The sequence below is a fragment of the Poecilia reticulata genome, chromosome 8 (genome assembly GCF_904066995.2).
Source record: "Poecilia reticulata chromosome 8, P_reticulata-male-v2, whole genome shotgun sequence".
NCBI classification, from domain to species: Eukaryota; Metazoa; Chordata; class Actinopteri; order Cyprinodontiformes; family Poeciliidae; genus Poecilia; species Poecilia reticulata.
In genome coordinates this window covers 13,664,265-13,689,085 of record NC_088837.1, presented here as the reverse complement: position 1 = coordinate 13,689,085, position 24,821 = coordinate 13,664,265, and the positions used below count along the sequence as shown (strand labels likewise).

Below are 24,821 nucleotides of genomic sequence, written 5' to 3'. Positions count from 1 at the left end.
GGGGGTTGTTGTTTTTCTTTCTTGCCACCTGTAAATCCCCACTCTACTCCCCTACCTGTACACGCAAACACACACACACATTTTGGGTTAGTTGGCAAAAGCTCCAAGTTGAAAGCCAGGTTGACAAGCAGATGTTGTGAAAGAACGGTAGCTTATTAAGTTACACAATGCTCGACTTCAAAAGAAGTCGGATGCTGTGTGAAAGTTCAGTCATGTTTGGCCGCTTCGGTGACGAAGTGTGCCACCGCAGACGTGCAATAAGTGATTAATCCTCTGTTTTGGGAGCAAAAAGCTGGCACATGTTTAACAAACACGCTGTGATATTAATGAAGAGTCTTTGTGTGAAAGATTTGAAGCATGCCGTAAAGAGAATGGTGTTAAAGATGCATGGTTTTTGCAATAATACTAAGACGCTTGATTAATTCAGAGTGTTTTTTGCGCTTCATCAGCTCTGTTTTAAAATGTAAAGGTGGAGCCTTGAGGTTTTTTTCAGCCCTCCCCTTGGGACAACTCAGTCAAATGTAAACAAGAGGTCTTTGAAACTCAAAGGATAACCCCAGTTGTTAACCCCTTAGTGACTGACAGGGGTGCATCGCTCATGAGCTCAGCTGCATGGCTAATAGCCCAATTAAAAGCATACCATACCGTACATTATCCTAGGGGGAATAAAGACACAGTAGATACAGCGGTGTATGTTACGTGCTTGAGCGCACACAACCGTCTCTCATGCATATTTCGTCCGTTTCACTTTTGTCTCCCCTTTTTGCTCATTCGTACACACGGACTTACCTAATTAACGTCTCTCAGATTCGGCCGTGTGTGTTAAGCACCTCGCTGAGAGTGGTCCTCCTGGGTGACCTGTGAACTGAACAGGGCTGCGCTCTCTCTCTCGCTGCTTAATGATGAGGTTATGGTGGGTGGTATTGGATGAGAGGCCATTACTTTATCCCTGACCGTCCACAGAGGGAGCTGGGAGGCGGGGGAGGGGGGGCCCAGTGGACGAGAGCTGAAAGTTCATGTGCAAATATAGCTAATTATTAGTATTTTTTTTTTATTTGTAGAGAACAATGTGGTTTCATACAGTAATCTTAATCTACATTTTGCCGTTGCTCCACCCTCATCATCTCCGTCTGTCTGTGGGCAAGCTGTAGAGGCTTACCTGCCGTACTCCCACACAGCCTACAGATTCCAGCAGGCCTAGTTCTCCGACGTGTGAACACGGTAAACAATTATCCGTCTAGCCCAGAGCTAGCTCCAGAACCACCACGCAGCCACCCCTCCTCTTCCCCCATCCTCCTCTTTCTTTCACCCGCTCTCATCTTTCCTCATCTTCTCCCGAACTGCGGCTTAAATAGAATGTTAATTTGGACGGGAGATTTTCAAAGACTAGCCACTTCCTTTTCATCTTAGCGTGCACCACAAGTTCACCAACACAAAGTCGACGAGCTCTTACGAGAAGGAAGTTGGGTTTTTTGGGGGGTTTTTTAACTCCCTCATCTCTTTTCTCTTTCTAATTCTTTGTCTCCTGTCTTGTCTCTAAAAAAGACATGAGATGAGTAAGAAAAAAGATGCCTTTCAAGGTGACTGCTCGCTGTCCAGATTCTGTTTTTACAGTGAAATGTTTGTTATGAAAGCTGCCTGACTAGTTCAACGTTGACTCCTTCGTTCAGATTTGTGGAGTCCCAAGTAAAATCATCACGTTTTTTTCTTCTTCCCCCCATTTTTTGCCAGCTGATTGCAGAGCTGCAGACGTCGGTATGCGACTCTAAAGAAGAGGCTGTTCGCCTGAAGCAGGCGATGGAGAAACAGCTGAAGGAGGCCAATGCTCGGTGGGACGAAGAGAGACAGGCGATTACCCACGATGCCGAGCAGGCCAACAAGGTTTGTGCTGGCAACTTCTTCGCAGTCGTGTCTGATCCAGAGATGTCCCAGTCAGGATATTTTCTTACTGATGAAATGAAATGACATTAGATTTAGATGGTGCTTTCCAACTCTCAAAACAAAGTTGCTTTACAATGAAATCAGTCGTTTCCATTGACACGCACATTCTCACACTGATGATGCAAGTTACTAGATTATATTTACAACTGCCCTGGGGCAGCCTGACATAATACAGATTAAGTACCATTTTTGGACATTTGCAGAGACTGAGCCCTAATCTGATGCTACATTAAATTGATTAAAATCATGACATTCCCTCCATCCTTTCTTGTTTTTATCCTTCCTTAAATCCTGTCCTGTGTCTACCATTTTTTTCTCCTCTTTCTGCCCGTCTTCATTTTTTTACTAAACTCTTTGTTTTATCCCATATACCTTTCTTTTTCTTTCTCACGTTCTTTCCTGAGTTTTTCCTTCCTTCCTTTTTTCACAGGGTCACTCATTTTGTCTCTTTGTCTTTTCTGAGTTGTCCTTCATGTATCTTCATTTATTTATTCCCTGTGCCCTTCTTTCCTTACTGACTTTTCCTTGATTTTTCATCTTTTTCTTTATTTCTCATAACTTTCCTTCTTTTCTTCTGTCCTCCATAATGTCCTTTCTTTCTTCTGACATATGCATCCTTCATATGTCTTTCCTTTCTTGTATCCTTCTTTTTTTGTAGTTTTCTTTCTTTCCTTCCTTATTTCTTTTTCTCCTTTTATCTTTATTTCCTAATTTCTTATGCCATTTTTCTCCTCCCTATTTGTCCTTTATTGTATTCTTCTTTTCTTGTGTCTCTTCTTTCTCACATTGTTTCTGTCTCTTAACCCCTTCCTCGATTCCTTCATCATGTCCTTCCTTCTTGTTCCTCATTTTTTTGGTCTGTAGCTTTTGCAGGTTCTATATTTCCTTAACTGTGAAAATCATTGTGAATTTTGAAAAAAACTTTTAGACAAAACAATAGTTTTGTGAAAGAGTTTTTAAAGCAGAAAAATAATGTGAAATGCAGCTTTTCAAGCCAGGCATGCAAAATGCAACTGACTTCATGGCTTGCTGATTGTGCAACAACACGTGTTAGGGTTTGAATTTCGTCAAGTAATACTGATACCTGTTCTGTTCGGGTTTAGGGTTGCATCAGAACATCCCTAAATTTATCAAATAAAAAGTGCAAAGTGTAGCTGTGTGCTTCTTCTCTTTGTTGTTTTAAGCTTAAAATAATGTATTATCATTGTGTGAAGGGTTTCATTAACATGAATCTAAATAGTTTTACTTTCTCATAACCTGAGTTGGCGTAAGGCTGTTAGCCTTCTAGGTGTTGCTTCTTGTGTTTTCATATATATAGTTGTGGACATTTACCCTCAACTGTGTCAAGTAGGGGGCTGTCTGCAAACTTCATTCTTTAAAAAAAAAGTCCTGTCTGGGTTTGACTTTAATAGAGTAGACACGGGTCGCTTGTTCTTTTGTTGGAGCCCACTCACTGTTTGCATGTGCTTTGTCATTTTTATGGCTAGTTTCAAACTCCATAGTGTCTTTAAGTGTCTGAGTGAAAGTCATATATATCCGCCTGCTGCACCCCGTGCCTTGATCATCACTGTCACTGTGTTTTACAATTTAACTTCACACCCAGACTAGAGTCTTATAGGCTGTAACTGTTTATGTCCTAAAATACAACCTAATTCCCCTTCAGCCCCTTTTAAAATGTATAGACAAAGCAGCAACCAGATGAGTTTTCGGACATAAGGTCCTTTATTGTGCATAAAGCAGGCTGGAAGACAGTTGCACTGGCAGTTGATTGGGTGTGGCTCCCTAAATAAAGAGTTGTTGTGTCTGGTCTGGGATCAGTACATGTTTCCAAACACAACTTAGTCTGTTTGTGGCCGCAGCTGCCTTGTATAGGAAGAAGGCAGGTTTGTGAGCCGACCCTTAGATCTTTGCTCCTTGTCCAGAGTTTACGTTTTTCCACAGCCTTTCATTTTACTCCACAACAGAAAGTAACAACCATATCCCACACATAGGGAAGGCTTCTGTTTTAATCTAAGTATGTACAAATGCAAAGGATTCATCAGAAAAGCATTATTCTGTGAAAGCCAGAGGCAATTGCTTGTTGAAGTATAAAGTCACAAATTTGACAGATTTTCAAATTCAAAAATTTGTTTAGATATAATTAGTGTAGTTTCTGTAACTTTATTTAATTGATTAAATCAATACAATCAAGATATATATTCCTATCATATTATTAATTTAAAAGCCTTTCCGTATGCTCAATTAAATTCTCCTGGGGCATATTGAGTTCACCAGTTTCCTGCATAACACTCAGCACGTACTAGTTTTGGTCTTTAACTCAGTTTTTATCGTTGCACCTACTTTGTGCTATGTACCAGTACCTCCGGCTGCAAAACTCTTAGTATTCATATTGTGTTTGGTAGACTGCCCACTAAGGTCAGTTCTGTTGCTTTTTCTCACATTTGCAGATATTTTTCTTTATCCTTTGCACCAGGGGTAACTAGGTAGGCTATTTGTGCAGACTCATGCAAACTTTACCAAATTGGAAATCGCTGGAAAAAAACAGCAAACAAAGCATTGTGGTGTGTCAGTATATTGAGGTCCAGGTGATCTTAGGTTGTTTTGAACATCCTAATAAGTTTTTCCTCCATTCAAAAAAAAAAAAAAAAACCCTTAAAGTAGAGGTGGGCAACTCTAGTCCTGGAGGGCACTTTTAGATTTGTCCCAGGTCTGTCTAAATACACCAAATGACAAAATTACCTCTTCAGCACGTAGACAAGTTCTCCAGAATCCTACAAATGACTTGATCATTTGACTTCAGCTATTGAGAAACCATTACTTGCTGAAGCCGTGGAAGTCTTAAATTTTATACAATTGCCAACATTTGGCCATGACATATGTAGTGCACCAGTTAGACGCTATGAAGCTTACCTGAAATTGTCTGCTCTGTAAGCTAGCATCCCCCAATTAGAAAAGAGAAGTGCTGAGCTGAACAAGATGGCAGTTGGTGTTAGTTCAGTATTTGGAAGCGTGGCCAGCGCACACTGAACAGCTTTGTTCACTTCCTCCACTGCCATTGCAGAAATTACAGGCAGACTACAATTCTAAAACAGCACAGAAAATCAGTGTCATTGTTCACACTCTTACTACACTGACACACAACACACACATTTTGTCTTTTGTGCCATAAGCTGTTACATTTCTCTTGGCATCAGTGTTATGAGCAGACAACAGCTTTCATTATCTGTGTCTTCATTATAACGTTCCCCTTGCGTTAAACACCAGCTAATGAGATTCCAATTAATGCTTGAATAATTTAGTGAAGACCAGACTTATGTGTGGTGGGAGAGAGGGGGTTGATATGGCCTAACAGATAATAAAGAGGAGAAAATAAGGAAGTTACAGAAAGATTTGAAGCATCAAGTAGCTAAAGGAAAGAGGCGAGGTGACACTGTTGGAGACTAAAGGCAGGGGGAAAGAGCAATGAAAGGATAGAGGAAGTGTAGAAGTTGAGACAAAAGGTGGGGAAAGAAAGGAGCGGCGGAGAGCTGTCAGTGGGCCATCGGAGTTAGTGTGTCGCCTGCTGACATTGTTTCCACGCTGCTCACTTCAAAGGCCTCGGATTATGAAGAGAGCGAGGGGCTTCAGACAATAGCAGGGGAAGAAAATAACATCAAAGTTAGCCGCACATTTGAATTGGGATAATCCCGAAACAGTTGCTCTGAATGCATGCTGCACTGGATCAGATGTCCTTTTTTTCCCCCCTCTCTTTAGCAGCCCCATTCTGTCGTTTCTAGCCTGAATTTAGCTCCCTCTGTGGCTCTGCTGCTCCTGGACCTCTTAAATGTGGGTGTTAGCTGCACAGACCTTTGCGCATCATTAAAGCCTGTTTTTAGTTAATCGGCAGTAAAGTTAAGTATGCTCATTATCTTAGTTTTTTGTATGTGTAATGTTATTACTGGAGGAACAATTTTTTTCTTTGCTAGTTATTACATCGGTTTTCTTGTCTCACAGTTTATTACACTTTTTGGAATGGTCTGTTCATTCGTAAGCATTATGATCATATAGGATATTCCTCTGGAATTGCTCTGCTGGGAATGTATAGAGGAACAAAAATGCATACATACAGTTGAAACTAGATATTTACGTACACCAAATAAAAGGACACATGCACCTTTTTTTTCACCGTCTGAAGTTAAATCAGACCAAACGTATCTTGTTCTCGGTTAGTTAGAATTACCAAAATTATTTCCATATGCTAAATCCCAGGAAACCCAGTGAAAACAATTTTTTTATGTGAATTCAAAAGTTTCCATACAAAATGATTGCTTTCTCTTTTAACAACGAGGGAGAGCTCAGATGATCATGGGAAGGCTTTTCATGTGAAACCTCTGATTGGTTAACTGACACATTTGAATTAGAGGCACACCTGTGGATGTATTCTAAGGCCACGCCTCAAACACACTGCTGTTTAACAGATTTGGAAAAGCCAAAAAAATCAGCCAAGATCTCAGGAAGAGAATTGTGGAGCTGCACGAGTCTGATTCATCCTTGGGAACAATTTCCAGATGCTAAATCTGGTTCTTAATGTTATAGCTTGGGTGCATATTGGTCTGCCAAATCCAGTGTTGACTTTGTTGGCAAAAGGACAACAAAGTCAATGTTTTGGTGTGGCCATCAAAAGGGCACATTTTGTGTATATCCGTAGTCTTAACAAACGTCAAAAACTCAGCATTCACAATTGATGTCTGTCCTGTCAATATGTTAACTTTCAGTTGTGTGCGGCTGGAATCCTCTTTCTTTATTGCAAATACAACATTTATACACGGTGTCCTGCGACAGAAAGCGTTGAAATAAACACAAAATGGCTGATCATTATCCCGCTGAAACAAATGAATCAGAAATACTAAGTACTCTCCAGCCATTAAAACCAAAGTACCATTTCTTTACTAGGGCCATTATCTGGGATAAATACCTACCCTGATCATGTGTTTTGGCCCATATAGATGCTACCTAGATTGTAAAGTGTACTCTACAAGACACACCCTGTGTTTGGTTGGCAGTTTAAATTGTCTGATTTCAGTAACTGGTGTCTCCACGTGTTTGTTTGTTTTTTTCTTTTCATCTGATAAAGAAAAATGTATATGCTGGTTCTTTGATAACATGTTTCAGGTTTTAATGACTATCTTCACATATAGCCTTTCTACCTATTCATGCATACAGAGTATGAGTGTGCACACGCCATACCTGACTGAACTGAAGCCGACATTAGCCTGCCAAGAGCAAGGTGCACACACAAACACCTTGTGTCTTTTCTCTGGCACACCCTATCTTTCCAACTCTGTATCTCCGAACTCTTTCTGTCTCAAACTCTGCTTCTGCACTCACATTCGCAAGCACACGCGCTCACCTCGCCCTGCCAAAAGGAAGAGGTGGCTGGTGAATAAACAATGGCACTCCGCCCATAGTGTCACCCGCCTGGGCTTTGATCAGCACCGCTGTTCCTGCTCCCCACAGCAGTGCTTCCTGTCTTTCTACCTGCTGAATCTTTTCCATGCACGCACGCACGCAAACATATGCACACTCTCCCACCTATATAGCCCAGTGTTTGTGGGCCCACATGCAGCCTCCCCAGTTTTCTCCTAACTCGGGTCCTCAAGTCTTTATCTGTCTCTGTCTCTCACACAACAGGCCTTTGAGTTAGTGCCCTTTTCTGGGCACTGTTGCATTCTTGAGCATACACCTTCACACAGTCTGTGTCACACACCCACATAGGAAGACAGACTTTTTGATCCCGGCACATCCAGCAGCAACTTCTGCAACGAGTCAAAGAGAAGGTCCTGGTCCTCTGGGTGAAATGACAGTAGACACGTTACATAATGCAACAGTGACCATTGTCTCCCTGTGTTTGAGGATGAGAGGGAATATATAAGGTGTGCTGTTGCTTGTGCGCTACACAGTGTGGTCTTTGTCAAACTCAGTCGATGTAGTCTTTGTGAACTAGTTGCTGGGCTTTTGTGCATGCGTAATATTAACAGGGGGTCCTGTGCGCACACATTGAGCCACACAAACGCGCGCACTTTGGCCGCGGCTAGTTGTAGCAGCTGCAGTTCATCTGTAGTTGTGTGGTTATATATGCATTGGTTTCTGAGAGGGTTGAAAGGATGACTTTGCCTGTGGGAAGGAATGGCAGCACTGGATCAAGAACAGGTGTGCTGGATCCTCCCTGCTGCAGAGGCAAAGAGCTGCTTCAAACATTTTGTGTACGCAAGCGCGCATTTGTCCGCTCCCCCCGCCGTTCCAGTGTGCGTCCACGTCCTTCAAAACAACCGCGAGATCTTTGCGTCAACCTTGAGCCGAGTGCTTGTTTACTAAAGTTTCTCAGCCATCTGTGTTTCCGTGGCTTTGTTCTTGTTTTGCTTTTGTGAATGAGCACAAATGTGTGACAGTGTGAATTTATATTTAGTGCTGTTATGCGAATTTCACCACATTAGTGAAGCCTTGTGTGTCTGTATGTCATGGAAAATGCCCTTCATTTAGTGTGGACTACAGCAGAAAATGCTAGAGAGGTTAGTGGTTTTGCACATGTTTACCCTGCGTTTGACAGATTTTGTCAACATATATGTCATGACCTGGCAAAATGTGATATCAGAACAGTACTTTGTGTATTTTAGAGGATATGAAGATGCATGTGGTTCAGTTCATTTAGATAATTTAAGGGCAATAAAATGTATAATTTTAACATCTTTCTATCTCCATGTATTCCTTTTTGTAGCATATGTGATAGGCTACAATTTAACAAGTTGTGATTCTTTAAATTGGCAAACTGATAAGTTCCCATAACGTTTAGCAAAGTCATGGCAATAGCAAAGAGCACTCCCTGATTCAAACCCTTGTAGAATCACCTTCCATGTCTGTTTCACGTTGCCATGGAAGAATTTTGTCCCAATCTACTTTACGTTGCTTCAGCCCATTAAGATTTACAAACATTTGTTTCTGTGAAGCTTCCTTAAGTTCTCACCATAGCATTTCAATCAGAGTAATGTCTGAACTTTGGCTGGGCCATTAGAACAGATTGATTATTTTGGATCATTTTTATTTCATGATGCAGTTTGGGCTAACATTGAGTTGTCAGACAGATGGCCATTATTCTTACTCAAGAAAACTTCCTGGCTGAATTATTGGCTGCAGGATGCCCAAAGTATCAGCCCTCCATCATCATGTTTGACAGTTAGTTAGTAAGAGTGGTTTGCTCTGATATTTTGTCTGACATTGTTTCCAAACATGGAGTGTTGCATCATGGCCAAAAGTCTCTTCTTTGGTCTCATGTACTATCATGAACTTCAGCATTTAATGAACGAGTACAAATGTTTCTGATAGTCATGGCTGATGTTGTTCCACCTTCATATTGTTTTAACTTGCACCTGTACGTTCCAGATCATCAAATGGTGAAAATACCTGCTTCTATATAGAGGGCCACACTTATGGTGATCTGTTAAAGGGCCAGTATTATGTATTTTCCAGGCATATAGTGCTATCTTATAGCCAAATCAAGTAGCTATGTTAAAAAACTATATATATATATATATATATATATATATATATATATATATACCAAACATAACTTCAAATAAATTGGACTTAGGAATTTGACACCTTGAAATTGGGATCCTAATGTTTCCAACACTCTGCCTTCAGCACATCAAACCGTTGTTCTGAGAGGTAGTTCATATGATGAGCTCAGCAGACATGCAGTTCCACCAGGATTGTGTTTGTCGCTGCTGCTGCTAGTCTGGAGGAGCTGTGTGGGGACGGTGTGGTGGAGGGCTGCTCTGTGAGGTGGAGGCTCAGCTGGAAACTGCAGCTCCAAGGTGGAGCCTCCCTCTTTAATAAAAAGTATTGATTAGCATAATTAATTCCCAAGGCTATATTACATAAGAAACGCTATGTTATCTTTCTGTGATCATTAAAACCACATGGCCGGAGCTGCTTTGGAAATTTCTTGTCGTTCACAGCAGTTCATCCAGAATTGTAACCTGAACATGTACAGAAACTTTACAAAGCTCTTTTGGTACATCTTCTTCTAGACTGGACAGAAAGAAAACATGTTTTGTGTTCAGAAAAAAAATCAGTCCAGGTTGCTTTAGAGAAACTGGTCAACGGTTTGTCTGTGCAAAAGTTGAGAAAGTGAAAGGTGTAAAAGTCAGCTGCTGTGATGGTAAGAAGGTGCATCAGAGCCATGTGTTGATATTTTTGAAGACACATCACCCAAGGTAACGTCTGCTCCCAAGAGGCGCTTGGTTATTTCAGCAGACAACCTCATCCTGCATCACTTACAGGTTCACTGTAGCCTTACAGACACAGAGTACATGTTGTTCAGCTGGGACTGCCCAGGGTACAGATTTGTTGAAAATGTTGACTGCATCTTGAAAAGCAGAGAGTCAGACACAACAATGACCGCCTGAAATATGGTTTTCAACATTCAAACTTCTAGAAATTTCTCACACATTTATTGCAACAATAGAGAGTTGGACAGGAAAGATTAACAGGAAGGTGAACGTATTACAGCACCTAACTTTTTCTATCGGTAATAAAACTCATTGAATTTTATGAAGTTGTGGAAATATCTTGTTAGGTAAGGATCTAACTCCAACTGTAATAACCGGGCTCATCATGCTATGCCACATATAATCATTTTTGTTTACCTGCAGAGCTGCGCAATATAGCCGCTTTCTCTCTCTGGACTAGATTTTGAAGGATAGAAAACTGGAAACCTTTAGTGTTGCTCGCTCACTTTGAATAATTTAGTTGAACTGATCAATCAGCCAATAGATATTTAATCAAATAATGTCTCTGCAAATGTTTTGCATGTTCGTGCAACTCAACTCGTGTGCATTGCGTCGTCAGCTGATTGATTACTTTTCCGGCTCTGCGAATTGTTTTATCCTCGTATCAGAGAGGGAGGAAATAAGGGAGGGATTACATTCCAGGACGCCACAAAGGAACGTGGGAAGTGGAACAGCTCATGGAGGCCTTCTTCTGCCGGCGAACAAAAAAAACTGGAATTAGTCACTAACCTGGAGTTTTTAAAACATGCAGCTATGTTTGAAACTTGAGCTGAACTTAACAGTTGTTTAGCAATGTACCATTTGATAAACAGAATATATTCATAAGTGTCGACACACAAATAAGCAGGAAAACACAGCAGGCATATGGCACGTATTTTGGAGTTGTTTCCTATTCTCTTTCTACCGTAGCTCCCAGCAGCTGAAAGTTAGACTACGGCGTGTTCCCCCCGTGGGCATAACTCATTTGCAGCATGTCTTCATTAGCGCCGCAATTGTCTCAGCACTTTCATCAGCGCTCCCGAAGAAGACGCCTCCGTAAAGCTGTGCCATGCGTGTGTTTGGCGTTTCACGAATCGGGACGGTTCCACGTGCCGTCGCCGCGTACGTTCTCACTCGACGCGTGAGCGGGGAAAACTGCTGTAAAGCATCAAAGAGCTGCAAAGGCAAGTCAATTCACACCAATATCGGAGTTACATTTCAGAGGGGCTGTCCTGGTCGACTTGCTAAACTACATGTTTTTATTACTACACGCAGGCAGACAAGACAGCAAAGCAAAAGCAAAAGTTTCTCTTCTCAAACACCTCAGGAGGGAGACCTCTCCTCCTCCTCCTACTCTTACTCTTCCACCTCCTCCTCCTCCTACTGCTTCTTTCTTCTTTACCTTTCCCCACAATCCTTTGATAAAAGTGCAGATAAAAGAGAGGCTGTGCTCATCTCTCTGACCATCCATCTCTCCTTGAGGTTAGCACCTCTTTTATTATTTACTATTAGATCAGTAGCCATATGTGCACACAAAGCCTTGTTCTACTGAAGCTGGTGTCTGTGTGGGCTCTACAGCTTTGTATATGTATGTCTGTGTGTATCTGCCTCATCCTTTGCTTTTCTCTGTGTGTGTGTGTGCGTGTGTGTCCTTGGCTGGAGGCGGTGCAATGTGAGGTTTTTGCTGCTGTCTGAAGTCGTCCAGCCTCAGTGTCATTAGAGGATCTCTTTAATCCAGACTTTGGGAGAAACCTCTGACAGCACGCTGCAAATAGAAAGGCCCCCGCCGCACATGAAGAGCAGCTCGGCTCCTAACAAAACACCAAGTTTAAAGAGGCCCCTGGCCTTTTTTCCTCCTCCCACCGTTCCCTCCCTTCTTTCTTCTTTTGCCGTTTTCTCCTGCCCTCTGTTGCTTTCACTTCACCCTGGGGAAACATGCTTGCCTTATCTGTGCAGGAGGACCACCCAGGAAAGAATGACTCAGGCATTGCTGCGTCTGTGTGCGTGCGTGCGTGCGTGCGTGCGTGCGTGCGTGCGTGCGCGCCGCACAATAACCACGCGCTGATTTGACTGAGCGCGGCGCTCGCATTTTTAGAACTTGTGCTGTTAATATTGATGCGTGCCTATACCTGCATGAATCCCTCTAAGCAGTGTTTGTCAGTGCTTGTGTGCACGTGTGCCCCGCTGTTCCTTTTGAGGTGAAAGTTTGGAATGAAAGAGAGGCTGAGGCCCGATTGTTGATGGGGAAGGAAGGGAGAGAGAAAGAGAGCGAGACCTTCAAGCCTCCTGACTGTGAAACTGCGAGGCAGGAGTGCGCCGCTGACCCAACCTCTGCAAGCCAGCCACATGCTTTTTCTCTTTCCCCTCCCGCTATTTTTTTTTTCTCTCCTCAAATTCTTGATGCTTCTCATTTTCACCTTTCTAAACTTTCATTCCCCCTTCTGATTCAGTCACATGTCTCTTTATTTTCCTAAGGCTTGCTTTGCAATTTCAGATTTCCATATAACTTTCTCTGTCATGCCTTAATCTGTTTTTCCATTCCTGTCACACTCCTCTGTCTGCATCCCTTCATAAAGAAAACAATTTACTCCTCTTCCTGGCTTGCTTACAATCATCATTTTCTCTATAGTTAATAAATCCCAGATTGCTGATCGGCTTCTTGTCCGACACACGGTGCACTTTTACAGTACAGCACATGCCAGATCAGGAGAGAAAGCTACCTGTTGCCGTTTTCTCTTGCCCTCAGGATATTCATATGTCGTAGGATGAGTGTATATAAGCTTCTCACCTACACTCAAAGCTAAGTTTTAATGGAAAGTCTTGTGCGAAGTAAACGTTATTATTTTGTACCAGTCTACACGGGTCGAGGTTCTCGACCGAAGGTGGTCAGGAGTAAAACCAAGAGTGGTTTCTTTTGAGCAAAATATCTTGTGAAAAGTTTCACTGTTGCCAACATTCGGACGATCTTTCCCTTAAAGGCCTACAAGAACAAAGAAACTGAGTTGAGTTTGTGGTGAGAAATCACTGAAAATATGCTGATCCTGTTTTCTTTTCAATTAACAGTTGTATGAAACTGTATGTTTTCACCCCTTAGTCACCAGTAAAATTGAAACTCGTGAATTAAACTCATCGAAGCCTTAATTTGTAAACCCACTGTCATGTCGCTTTAGATGTGCGGCAGAGTGATTCCTCTGGATTAAAGTCAAACTCAGGGCAGGTGTTTGCGACTTCAGAAACGTGTTGTTTTCCTGTAATGCTGCCTCGGTCTATTAGACTCAGTGAGCTGCCTCTTGTTAGCAGTGTGTAACATCATCCCTCCATCCTGTCTGACACCAGTAATGACTAAATAACTCCAAAGCCGTTTTTTTTTTCTTTTTTCTGAGTCACAAAGCGCTGCTGTTGTTCAGCAGAATCGTCCCATATGATACTGCTAATGATGTGAGAAATGTTGAACTTGTGAACTCCGATGTGCTCTGAGCACGTCTAATTCAGATGCCACAAGAAAGCGTACGTCACATGTGGAGCCCTCTATTTAGCCGTCCTTCCCAGAAGAAGTGGACCAGATATCCTGCGTCACGGTGCGGGAAATCAGGCGTGGGTTCAGAAAGGGGGGTGGAGGGTTGATTTTTCTCATCTTCATCGCTTGTCCTGCTAGCTTTACTGTTATATGTAAACCCTGCCTACAGAATAAATTTGTTTTCTTACACAATTTAGCTTTTTGCATTGCTCGAAAGCAAAACTTATTTCAAGACAATACATTTATTTAATAAAAATACAGGGGTCTACTCGGGTCAGCTCATCTGCCACTCTGTACTGCCGTGTCAAACCAATTACTGTCTAGTAAATGTGGAGGTGGGCTTGGACTTTATATCATCTTATTTTGCTATTTCCTCTTCATAAACATACTTGGAGTTTCATCTATGCTTGAGAAATCCTTGACTGTCCCATGGCAGCCATTCGGTGATGCCTACACACTTGCTCTCACTGAGCACCACCTTTTACTTGGAAAGAGTAGAAGCTTCTTAAAGAGACAGTGACCAGTTTCAGTTCATCAAACTGTGAAGTCATTTTTCTTTTTAAGTTACCTTTGGTAAATACAGTATTTTTATAATGACCGAAGGTAACATAGTGACTTGTTTGCGATACAAAATGGCACTACGAGCTTGGAAAATATATAATACTGCCCCTTTAAGATGTTTCTTACTCCAGAACAACATTACAGCTAAACCACTGAAACCAGCTAAATAATGCCTGTTTTTCAGGAGCCTCTGTTTTAAATAGGAGCGCAATTTCACATTGTAGACATTAAAATAAGAATCGGATCCTATTATAACTTCATGTTATGGAGGTATAGACTTTATGTTTGCCCCCCAAAAAACCTTATAACATGAACAGTTTGATATCTAGATAAATATAGCTTTTTATGTCCTTACATCTGACAAATACTGAGTAAATAGGTCAGGGGAATTTTTCCACCAGACTCAGCTCCTGTTTGTTTGACTGCATATAATAACACGCCCGACTAAAGTTTCAGCTGTTTACCTCTCAGTGCCTCTCGGAGGTGCTGCTCAGAAGCTCGTTCTTGCCCTAAGGCTTTGTAGTCTGCGTGATTTATGTCAGTGGAGTGGGCCGCAGATCAGGTGGTCATGCCTATCACCTGGACTGTGTTTCCTTCTGCTCAGAGAGTCAACAAGCCAACACCTGGCTCACTCACTCAGCTCCGGAGGTGGGGGCGGGGGGTGACGCTGCGGATATTGATTGTTGCCAGAGCCTCACACGCTTGATGGAGGTGTGTGTATATGTGGAAGTGTAAACTCGCTGCTGTGCTGTTCTGCATGCGTTCACACCTGCATCACTCTCTCCGTTTTCCGTGCAGACTAATCAAAGATGAAGTGTGCTGAAAAGATCTGGTTCTGTGTTGCACTCGCGCCTCAATGTCGGAGCTGACCTGTTCGAAAACGCGCTCTGAGCTCGTTTTATTTTTTTACCGTCAAAATCTTCTATGACAATCTGACCATTTTCTGTGCGAAGCATTCCCCCCCCCCCACGCTCCTACTTTGTGGAAAAAGTTCTTCACAGCTTTCTCACTTCACATGCAAAAACAGAAATTCTGCATCCCCTGTTCCTTCTCTGGTTTTCTGTCTCATCTGCATATTTTTGCGATTCTCTTGTGGCCTCTCATTTAGCTGCATTGCGCCTTCTCCTCTCAGCTCAAATCAAACTGCAGATCAGTGTCTACCAGTTTGCGTCACTTACATGTTAAACCAGGCAGAAACTGTTTTTCGGTTTGCGTCTGTCAGCCGACTTGAACGCCTCTTCTTGTCCCCAGGCTCTGCAAGAAAAGCTGGAGAGTCTGCGGAGACAGCTGCACAGTGCCGAGAAGAAGCTGCTCAACAAGGAGCTGGAGACCGAAGAGAGGGTAACGAACTTGTTTGTCCTCTTCCCTCTATCTCTTCTTTCCCATTGTTTCCTGCTGCACAATTTGCGGCTTCCTGTCATCATTGCATCACTTTTTTTTTTTTTCCAACTTCACCTTCAGCCTTTTGCATCACAACCGTTATATTCTTCTTGATCATAAAATCCTGTCCTATAACTTCTTCTTTTGCTGCTTTATCGCTTCATGTTGCAATCTCCTCCTTTCTGATTTACTATTCTGACTCAGTCCTCCAGGGGGCTGCAAAAGAAACACAAAATATTCTTGGCCTCCTTTCCTCCTCTGCCCTCTTCCACCTACCGTCTCTCCTTCTCCTGTTCAGAGTCAGCGATATGCCCCCTTGCACATTTCCCAAATTCCTTGAGATCTGGCCTCAAGAGTCAGCGCCTAGGGCCAAGAATGCCACCGCTGCCTGTGTTCAAAAGGGAAGCTCTGGTGCGCACACGCACACACGTGCACCCCGTGGCTGTGGAGAATGCCCTGTAATCAGACTATGTTTTGACCTTGACACACACAGAGAAGAAAGAACTAATGACTGTGCTCACGCAGGAGGTTGGTCTTTGTATCACGGTATGTACACCAAAGGCATTCGTTCTCCTGTGTTCCCTCTGATCCGCCCACTGACCCTTGCACACACTTCACACACTCGTCACACGTCTCCCAGTCGGGCCGTCATAAATTGAGTCGACGGGGGTCACCGGTTTTCAGGAGCCACTTGTCACTGATCCACACCTTGCTGCGCTGCAGGGGATTCTGCTTGCTCTTTATTGCAAGGTGGTCTTAGTTTAATTAAATTATGGCATCCGGTGCCACGCAAAGCGATTAGTACCTTGTTTTAAACTTTTTAAAACAATGTAATCTAGTATAATTCATTAAAATTTTATGTGACAGACAAGGTAGTGCGTTACGAAGAAGAAATTCCCATTATTTTTAACGTATTTCACATGCAATGGACTTGAAATTTTCTTTTTTGTTGATCTGATTTTTTTCTCTCTTTTTTTGGGAGAGAAATTAAACAACATCAGCCATATTGGACCAGGCCTGAAATGATGAAGTATGTTTAAGTTCTGTAAGCTCTTTTCAGCCTATCACAAACCCAGATTGCAGTCTAAAGAGTTTCGTAAATTTTTTAAAGGGTCAGCGTTGTGTTTTCCAGCCATATAGAAGGGTTTTATAGCACAATCATATACTTTCAGTTGTTATAAAAATGCTGCATAACCAAGTGTTTGCTAATTGCTACTGGCTAGTCTGAAGGATCCGAGTGAGGGCATTGTGGTCGATGTCTGCTCTGTAAGGTGGAAACTCAGATACCGCCTCAAAGGCGGGGCTTGGTCCACCCAGGCGTTTAACACAGCTGAATAGTTGCCATGGGAGATTTCTCAAACATGCCTGAAATAATCAAGGTAACACTCCAGGTATGTTTTTGATGGGGGAATAACATTATAACATCAATATAAAAAAAAGTTTACTCAAAAAAGTCGACACTACATAATACTGCCCCTTTAAAAAATTGAGTCAGGTAAAATACAGGAGATGGAAATTTCTTGTTTTTCTTTCATTTTGGTGCTAACAGCTGTATGTTAAAAGCATGTTGAAGCAGATGATGAGTAAACAACACGATGAATGCGACAAAGCCTTTTGGTTCCCATTTTAGGCTCTCAACAGCTTGTGATTCACGGCCTTGAACACGTTGAACAGATTTTCTCCCCCTGACGTTCTGCTAAGAGATAAACGGAGAAAAGACTTTGAGCGAGCGCGTCTGAATCACATTGCTTGGTGTGTGTTTAGTGCTAATCTCTCTTACTGTATACGTTTCTCAGTTGGTAGTTGTGCCCTCTGTGGTTCATGCACACTAATAGTTGAGGCCTCACCGATTCGCCTTTTCCTCCTCGCTCACACGTTGCTCTTGTTTATCTGCCAAGATGTTTCTTGTATCTTTTGTAATCCGATCTCTCGCATGCTGAAGCAGCTTTCCTGCCCAGACTTCGCACAGATGTTGCTGGCCCCGCACTCACAGGGGCCGTCGCCTCCAAAACGGCATCTCGTCAGCTCAGTACGTGGTTCGGCTCTCCTTCAAGATGGTGGCCTGTAGAGAGCAACTCTCCTTATGAATGACAGGCTAGACACGGCAAACTGTAAAAGTTTAGCGCTGGTCTCCGCCTCAGGTGCTTACTTTGATTAAATCCCTTAAGTGTCACCCTTAAAGTATTTACATGTAAGTCAATGGGTTCATAAGGTCTTTGGTGTCATGGTGACAATTTAGGCAGTTGAGAATGTAAAGTCATGTAGTTTTTAGTAAATACACAAATAATTGACTATCACATCACCTGCCATCAGTCAGCATCTCGCTACAGTCTGGAAAGTTCTGGATTTGGAGATTTTCTTCTGTGTTCTGTTTAAGTCTCCTTCTTTCCTTCCCTCCTTCCTTCCCTCATGTGTCTTAAAGCTTCACAATCTACTTCCTTTGTTCCTTTTTCTCCTTTTCTTGCTTGTGTTCTGTCCTTTCTTTCCTTATTATATCTTCCCTCAATCTGTCCTTTGTTCTTTCGTTTCTCCTGTCCTTTCTTTTTTTTCTTACCTTTATTTCCTTCCTTGTGTCCTTTCTTCCTTAATATTTCCTTGTTTCCTTATTTCTCCCCCTGTTCCTCCTTGTCCACATTCCGCCTTTAAAGCCTGCTGCCTGTATGAATACCAGACACAATTCGAAAGTGGATTTTTGTATTCAATACTTTAAGATGAATGTAAACCACTGGGAACTCTGGGAAGTTGAGTCTGGAAAAGTCAGGAGTTTTTGCCTTCATAATGAGTAGGATCCCTGTCTTACTGTAGCTTCAGTGAACTCCACAGAGATCTCTGGCTCATTCGAAGCAGTTTTCCCTCCTTCATCTCGTAACAAAGCGTTTTTGATTCCAAATCGCTCTTTCATGAACTCGCTGACTTGAAACTCTGGATGTGGAGGTGCAAACTTTGCGAACATTGGCATTTTTGATGTATCCTCTTGTTCCTGACAAGGGTTTTGTCACCTGGGAACAATGGATGATATAAAAAAAAAAATCCCTCTCCCCCTCTCTACACCTTACACACACACACACACTATTTGTTTCATGCACACACACACCAGCTTCATTAGCATGCATCAAGCCTCTTCAGCGATGTGACAAACTTCATTTGAACGTTGAAAGTGTTTAGGGCTTGTTCCTTTCTGCTGGCAGCTGTCAGAAGCCATGCCATGTGACGGCGCTAAGCGTGAGAGAAAGTCAAAACCACAATCTGAGGACTATATATAGATGAAATGTTGTCATTTTAAGATGACTGAGGGGGGGGGACGACTGCCGCTCCTCGCAGTATTCAAAACGGCACCTCATCAGGAACAAACAGAACCCCACTTTTAAAAAGGGATCTGCACAGATCAAACCTGATGCGTCTTTAGAAATTCAAAGTCGTCTTTCATTACAAGCTGAAATAGTGGCACACACTTTTTTTTGTTGTTGTTTGCAGTGTCTCCCTCTCTTTTCTTTTTCTCCTTTCTTTCCTTTCTGCTCACATCTGGAGTCTGTCAGTGACCAAGTCCTAGTGACGAGTTTGATCAGCAGCGTTGTTCAAAGACGTCTCACTTTTTCTCCAATTGGTGAGGAGCCTTCCCCCCCCCTCAGATGTCATCGCATGTCTCTTTCTGCCTGTCGGGAAAACAAACATGCCTTTGCTGTACAAAAAAAAGAAGAAGTTGAAAGGGAGAGGGGGAAAAAAACTGCGTTTTCATGAAAGAAGAGGAAAGATGCAGAGGGAGGACCCTTGGAAGAGAATGCAAAGCTGGAGGAACAATGTCTTTAAGAAAACAAGTCTGTCTGTCTTGTGGGGAGTCGAATGCTTCTGTTTTGCATTTCTAACTCCACCGAGAGACACGGCGAAGTCTCTGTGTGTGTTAGCAGCAGTCAGGTTTAGACAACAGAGATATTGTTATGATAAAGACTGCTGCTTCCATCCACACACTCTGAGATAGATGGACTTGGTCAATAACCAAACACTGAGCGCGTGTGAGAGGTCTTGCCAAACTTGAATGTGTTTTATTGAGATTTTATGTGATTGACTAACAGAAAGAAGTAAAAGGAATGCTCAATTTTCCTCGTTTGTTTTATTTATTTATTTTTAAATCTTAATCCCGTCACTCTGATTCCCCTAAATAGAAACTACATTTAATTTAAATATAGCTGTCTGCCTCAAATTTTTAGCAGTAATAAACAACAAACAGCATCATGAAGATCGATCAGTTTGTCAAATTGTAACCTGCCTAGTATGACACAAGTACACACCTACGAAGACCTGAACGCTCATTGTTTAATCAGTCCTGATTAAACAATCAGGACTGATTGTTTAATCAGGACTGATTAAAGTCCTGATTAAACAAGGACTTTAATCAGAAAAGTAGCCAACAGAACCATAGTAACTCTGAAGGAGGCAAGTGACAAGAAAAAAAAAGGGATAGAATAGAGGAAGACCTAAATTCCTCTTTTCACATATATAGAAAACTCTAGATTTGGCGGAAACCTAACGCTGTACATTGTAATGAAGCACTCAGTGAGACATGGAAGTGTAACCATCATGCTGTAGGGATGTTTCTTCTGCAGGAACAGGCAAGCTAGTCAGAGCTGATGGATAAAATGAAAGGAACAAAAACAGGAAGAAAAGCTGCTGGAGGTTCAGCTTCTAAATATACAGCTTGAGCTTTAATGGTTTAGATCAAAGCATATTGATGTTAGAGTTACTAACTATTACTCCTTTTATTTTATTTTATTTTTTATTATAAAACTATGCATCCTTTAGAAATCCTTCATGTGCTAATAAAATACATTAAAGCCAGTTGTTAAAAGCCAGAAAAGGAGAGAAAACAAGGTGTCCGAATATATTTGCAAGGCAATACAAGGTTACCAGTTTCCCCTGCAGCTCTCTTGCAGTTTTTCAGAATATGCTGCTGTAGGCTCTCCCCTTTAAAACGTATGTATGGGACAGACGATGGAGACAGCGTCGCCACAAGAGAGCTTATAATTTAGCTCGAGTGGACCTCTCATTGCCGCGGCGGCGGCACCATACACGAATCAAGAATGCAAAACTAAGGAGCTTGGCTTTTGAAGAATCTGAGACTTGTATTCAGAGCGGTTGGTAAGGGATGTGTTTATTCAACCATTGTTTATTGCTTCGGTCTGAAGCGGCGAAGTGTGTTTTGTCTTGGCCCGCCGTTCTGTTATGACTACAGAAGCTGCTATAGATAGAGATAGACGTCTTCAGGACATTGAAATTAAAGCTTCAACAACCTGTTTTTTTTTTTTTCAACCTGTTTAAAAAGGTCACTTTTTAAACTGTCCTCAACCCCGTTCTCACACAGCATGGGGAAAAATAACATATTTTTTTTCTAAACTGATGGATTCCTAACCCACTGTAATTGCTCCAACACTTTCAAATGAATAGGTTTGGAAGGAGGCTGGAGAAATTGGCGAAGTTGTGCCAGACTAATCTGCTGCACACTGTGCCGAGACAAAGTGAGCTGCCTCATGTAGGGATCATTTATGCTGAGGGTTGCTTTGAAGTGCTTCCCCAATCCTTTTCATTGTGCCCAGGAAGATTAATTAGCCAAAGCCAGAACAATCAGTTAAATCCACAACAGGAAGATTATTTTAGGGGAGCAGATCTTTTTTTTTCTCTTCTTCTTCTTCTTTAAACCCTCCCCCATCTCTTCATTCACGCTCTCTTCACTTGAAAGAGCAAATTGGACTTTGGCTGGACTCTGGCTCTGCCACACACAGACTCTCCCCCTGGTTACACCTTGAAATATGCGGATGAGAACTGTTGCGTCCCCTCTCCCCGTTGACGCTTTCTTCGAGCTCTGCTGAAGCGCTCGTCGAGCTCTGAATTAATTGATTTGGTGGCTCTTCTAAACACCATAAACTCTTTTTTTACAGTACCGTAAAAAGCTCGGTTTGTGCTCGCATGTCTGCAGCGCGTATACGAGCGCTTCCATTCATGTGTGTTTGCGGGTAAAAAGTGGGGGTTGCACTAACCAAACCCTTTTCAACTTCTATAATCAGACTCTGGTTTAGCAGAGTGTAATTTAGCCCCAGACAGACTTCCTCCCGTCCTCCCCAGTGGAGATAGCTTGCTGGCTATTGAGCTGCTGCTGCTGCTGTGTTTCATGCGATCCATCCTCTTCCAAACCCCCGTCAGTGCTTTGTGTCGGATACAGCTGTAGTGGCCAACAACCAGTAGGGGGGTGTCGTGCAGAGCCGAGTCATGCCAACGCCGCCGCTGGACCCCCTGTGGAGATGTGAAGGAGCTGTGAAAAGCGAGGGAACTCTGAGGCATGAATAAAGAGGGGATACCCTCACACTCTGTGTGTGCGTGTGTGTGTCAGCTGCTGCTTGGCTTGCAGTGCCTCGGAGTCAAAGACATGCAGAAACACTTACTCAGCAGGGACATTCTCAGATTAATGGTGTACAGATGCATCTCCGTAAAGTAGAATATCGTCAAAATGTCTTCGTGCTTCAGGGATTCAGTTCAAAAACTGAGACTTGTATAGATATGACACCCAATGATAAATGTACAATCTGTTTGTTTCTGCTAAATTTAGTGATTATGTTTTGCAGGAAAGACAAACGTAATTAGCCGTTTTTGAAAAATGTTTATATTCCATAAGGCTGATTAATTTGTTTGTGTTTTAAAAGCAGGAGTGTTATGATATGCCAGTATTATGTTCCACACAATCACAAAAGAGATTGCTGACCTAATGGTTGTCCTGCAAACAGTCCACAAAAACGTTATTCCTACAGAACACAAAGTAGACTTTTACCAGCATATTAAGTGGAAGGAAAACTGAAATTCAAAACAGACATGTTGAATTGAAAACCCTTTTTATTGATTTTTTTATATATTATTATGACGTCTCCATGAGCTGTAATCATAAACTTATACCAAAATGAATGCTTAAAATATGTCAGTCAATGTGTGATAAATCTGTCAAATCTGAGCTTCACTTTAGGGACTGAATCTCTGAAATGACTGAACTTTTCAGGGACATTCTAAGTTACTGAGATGCCCTTGTTCGGCTGCATCCGTCGATCACAGTGTGACCGTGTTGGTTTTGGATTTGATGGCGTTTGATCTAACAGGATCTGTCTTCCCAGGTGACAACGGTGCATCAGGAGTATGAGGAGAAGATCAAAGGTCTGATGCCGGCGGATCTCAGGAAGGAGCTGGAGGACACCATCACCTCCCTGAAAGCTCAGGTGAGAACTTTTGATGAACACAAATAGAAGTTAAAATACAGAAATTATTTTTTTTTTTTTTCATTTTAACAGACATTCTGCTTTTTTTTTTTTATGTCTGCGTTTAAACGTTGCATCACTTTCTCTTTTCCACTTTGGTGGAGATCAGCTGCTTTAAATTTAGACGTTTTTATTCATTTATTCAATTTTTTTTATTTTATAGGTTTAGCCCCTCAATATCTTGAAACCTTTGTTTCTCTAGTTTTTAATTCCCTACATATTTTCACTGGGTGACAAGTAAATGTGTTTTCTGTTTATGCATGATTACAGAATCATTATATGTGCACAACGTGCCCTAATTTATAGCTTGTTTTTTTACCCTTATTTTTATCGCTGTTCTTTAATGATTTAAAAAAAAACACTTTACCTATCAGTACATTCTGTTATTTGTGTTAGCAGTATGTTCTTTCCTTGCTGGAAACTGGATTTGTCTAAAAAATAGGTCTAATAAATTCATACATTATAAATTTGCGAAATGTAAAGCACTGTGCAGAGGTTTTTAAGCTCTGCAAGTTTTATGTTCTTGCTTGCCAGCGCACTACACCTTCTTGTGGTTATTTAAGGCAGTCTTGATCTTCAGGCTTTCTGTAAGCCTTTTCAGTTATTTTTCTCTCGTCATATTGTTTGGTTAGTGTGGGCTTTAATAAATCAGGATTGCAGATATGTGAGGATTAAGGAATATGTGTCTGGCCCCTAAAAGTTCGCTTACCAGATAAGCAGAATCATTTTCAGCAAAAAGAGGGAGAAAAAAATCCAGCAAGAACCTGGCAGGAAATATCTCTAGTCATATATGTGTCCAGTTGCGTGGACTCTCCCCTCCTCTTGATGACGACGGCGTATGTTGCTTCTATAACGACTGTTAATAAAGTCAAGTATGAGGCAAGTAGTGCCTAAAAAAATCTGTCTAAAGACAAAAACCTGTTAAAAATAAAGTCAGATTAGAATCAGAATTAGTCGAGCTCACCACCTCTTGTCTTCCTGCTGTTTATTACATCACCAGTCAGTGGGTAGTAAAGTAGGTAAATGTGTCGTATAAAGCTGCAGTTGTCTGCTGAATACTTTAACACAAGCTTCGGCTCAGTTCTTAAACACTGCTGGTGTTTCAATGTCATCAGGCAGAGTTTTGAAACCCGTCTGTAAACGCTGCGTCTAACTGCTTCTCGCAGCACCGCTTGCACTGATCAGAGATCAGGTAGTAAGGGCTGCAAAGTGTTCATACACACTACATTTAAAAAAAACTTTTCTTTTTAAACTACATTATAATCCTCCATGGATAGAGAATCAAACATTTACTAGATGAGATGTTTAGAGTTTTTCTGCATGTTGACTGACCCAAATATGGATTTGAACCACAATTAATTAAAATGTAGGTGTAATATAAATTTCTCTGATAATAGTTTCATTTATTTTATGTGATTCATCCAATTTGAGCATTTTTGTGATCGTTGATCACCACAATTCAACAAAAGGAACTAAGCTGTGGCGATGGTTATTGGTCCAAATGGAAGAATGTCGGGACCAAATAGTTAACACTTTGTATGTTATGGAGAGATAAACTGGTAATAAAAACCACCTGAATTATTTATTTTTTTTATCAAATAGAGGGATTTGAAGATAACCCAAGTATTTGCTCAGAGCTATAAATGAAGTGGAATCTCGCCCTTTTCTTTAGTTGTTTATTTTAGAGCACTGAGCTAGTTTAACCCGCGGACCCCTTCTCGGCGTTTACATTGTAAATAATTTTGTTAATAGGAGCTTTCAGGGTAAAAAAAGGGCTCATGTTCAACCCTCCCTTGTTTAAATACATCTCCCTGGATCTCATTTCAG

The 24,821-nt window shown here is 41.8% G+C and overlaps 1 protein-coding gene across 4 annotated transcripts in view; it reads left to right on the top strand.

The window, feature by feature from the left end:
* The window catches only part of cep112 (centrosomal protein 112), a 111,389-nt gene that overhangs the window by 84,609 nt on the left and 1,959 nt on the right, over nt 1-24,821 (top strand). For 3 of the 4 annotated variants that reach the window (XM_081609977.1, XM_081609975.1, XM_081609976.1), the window contains 3 exons: nt 1,732-1,881; nt 15,577-15,666; nt 22,854-22,955. In XM_081609977.1, coding sequence (XP_081466103.1) covers nt 1,732-1,881; nt 15,577-15,666; nt 22,854-22,955 — 342 coding nt within the window. Of the gene's footprint in view, nt 1-1,731; nt 1,882-15,576; nt 15,667-16,003; nt 19,310-22,853; nt 22,956-24,821 lie in introns of those variants that run through there. The other variant, XR_014088627.1, reaches the window with a different exon arrangement.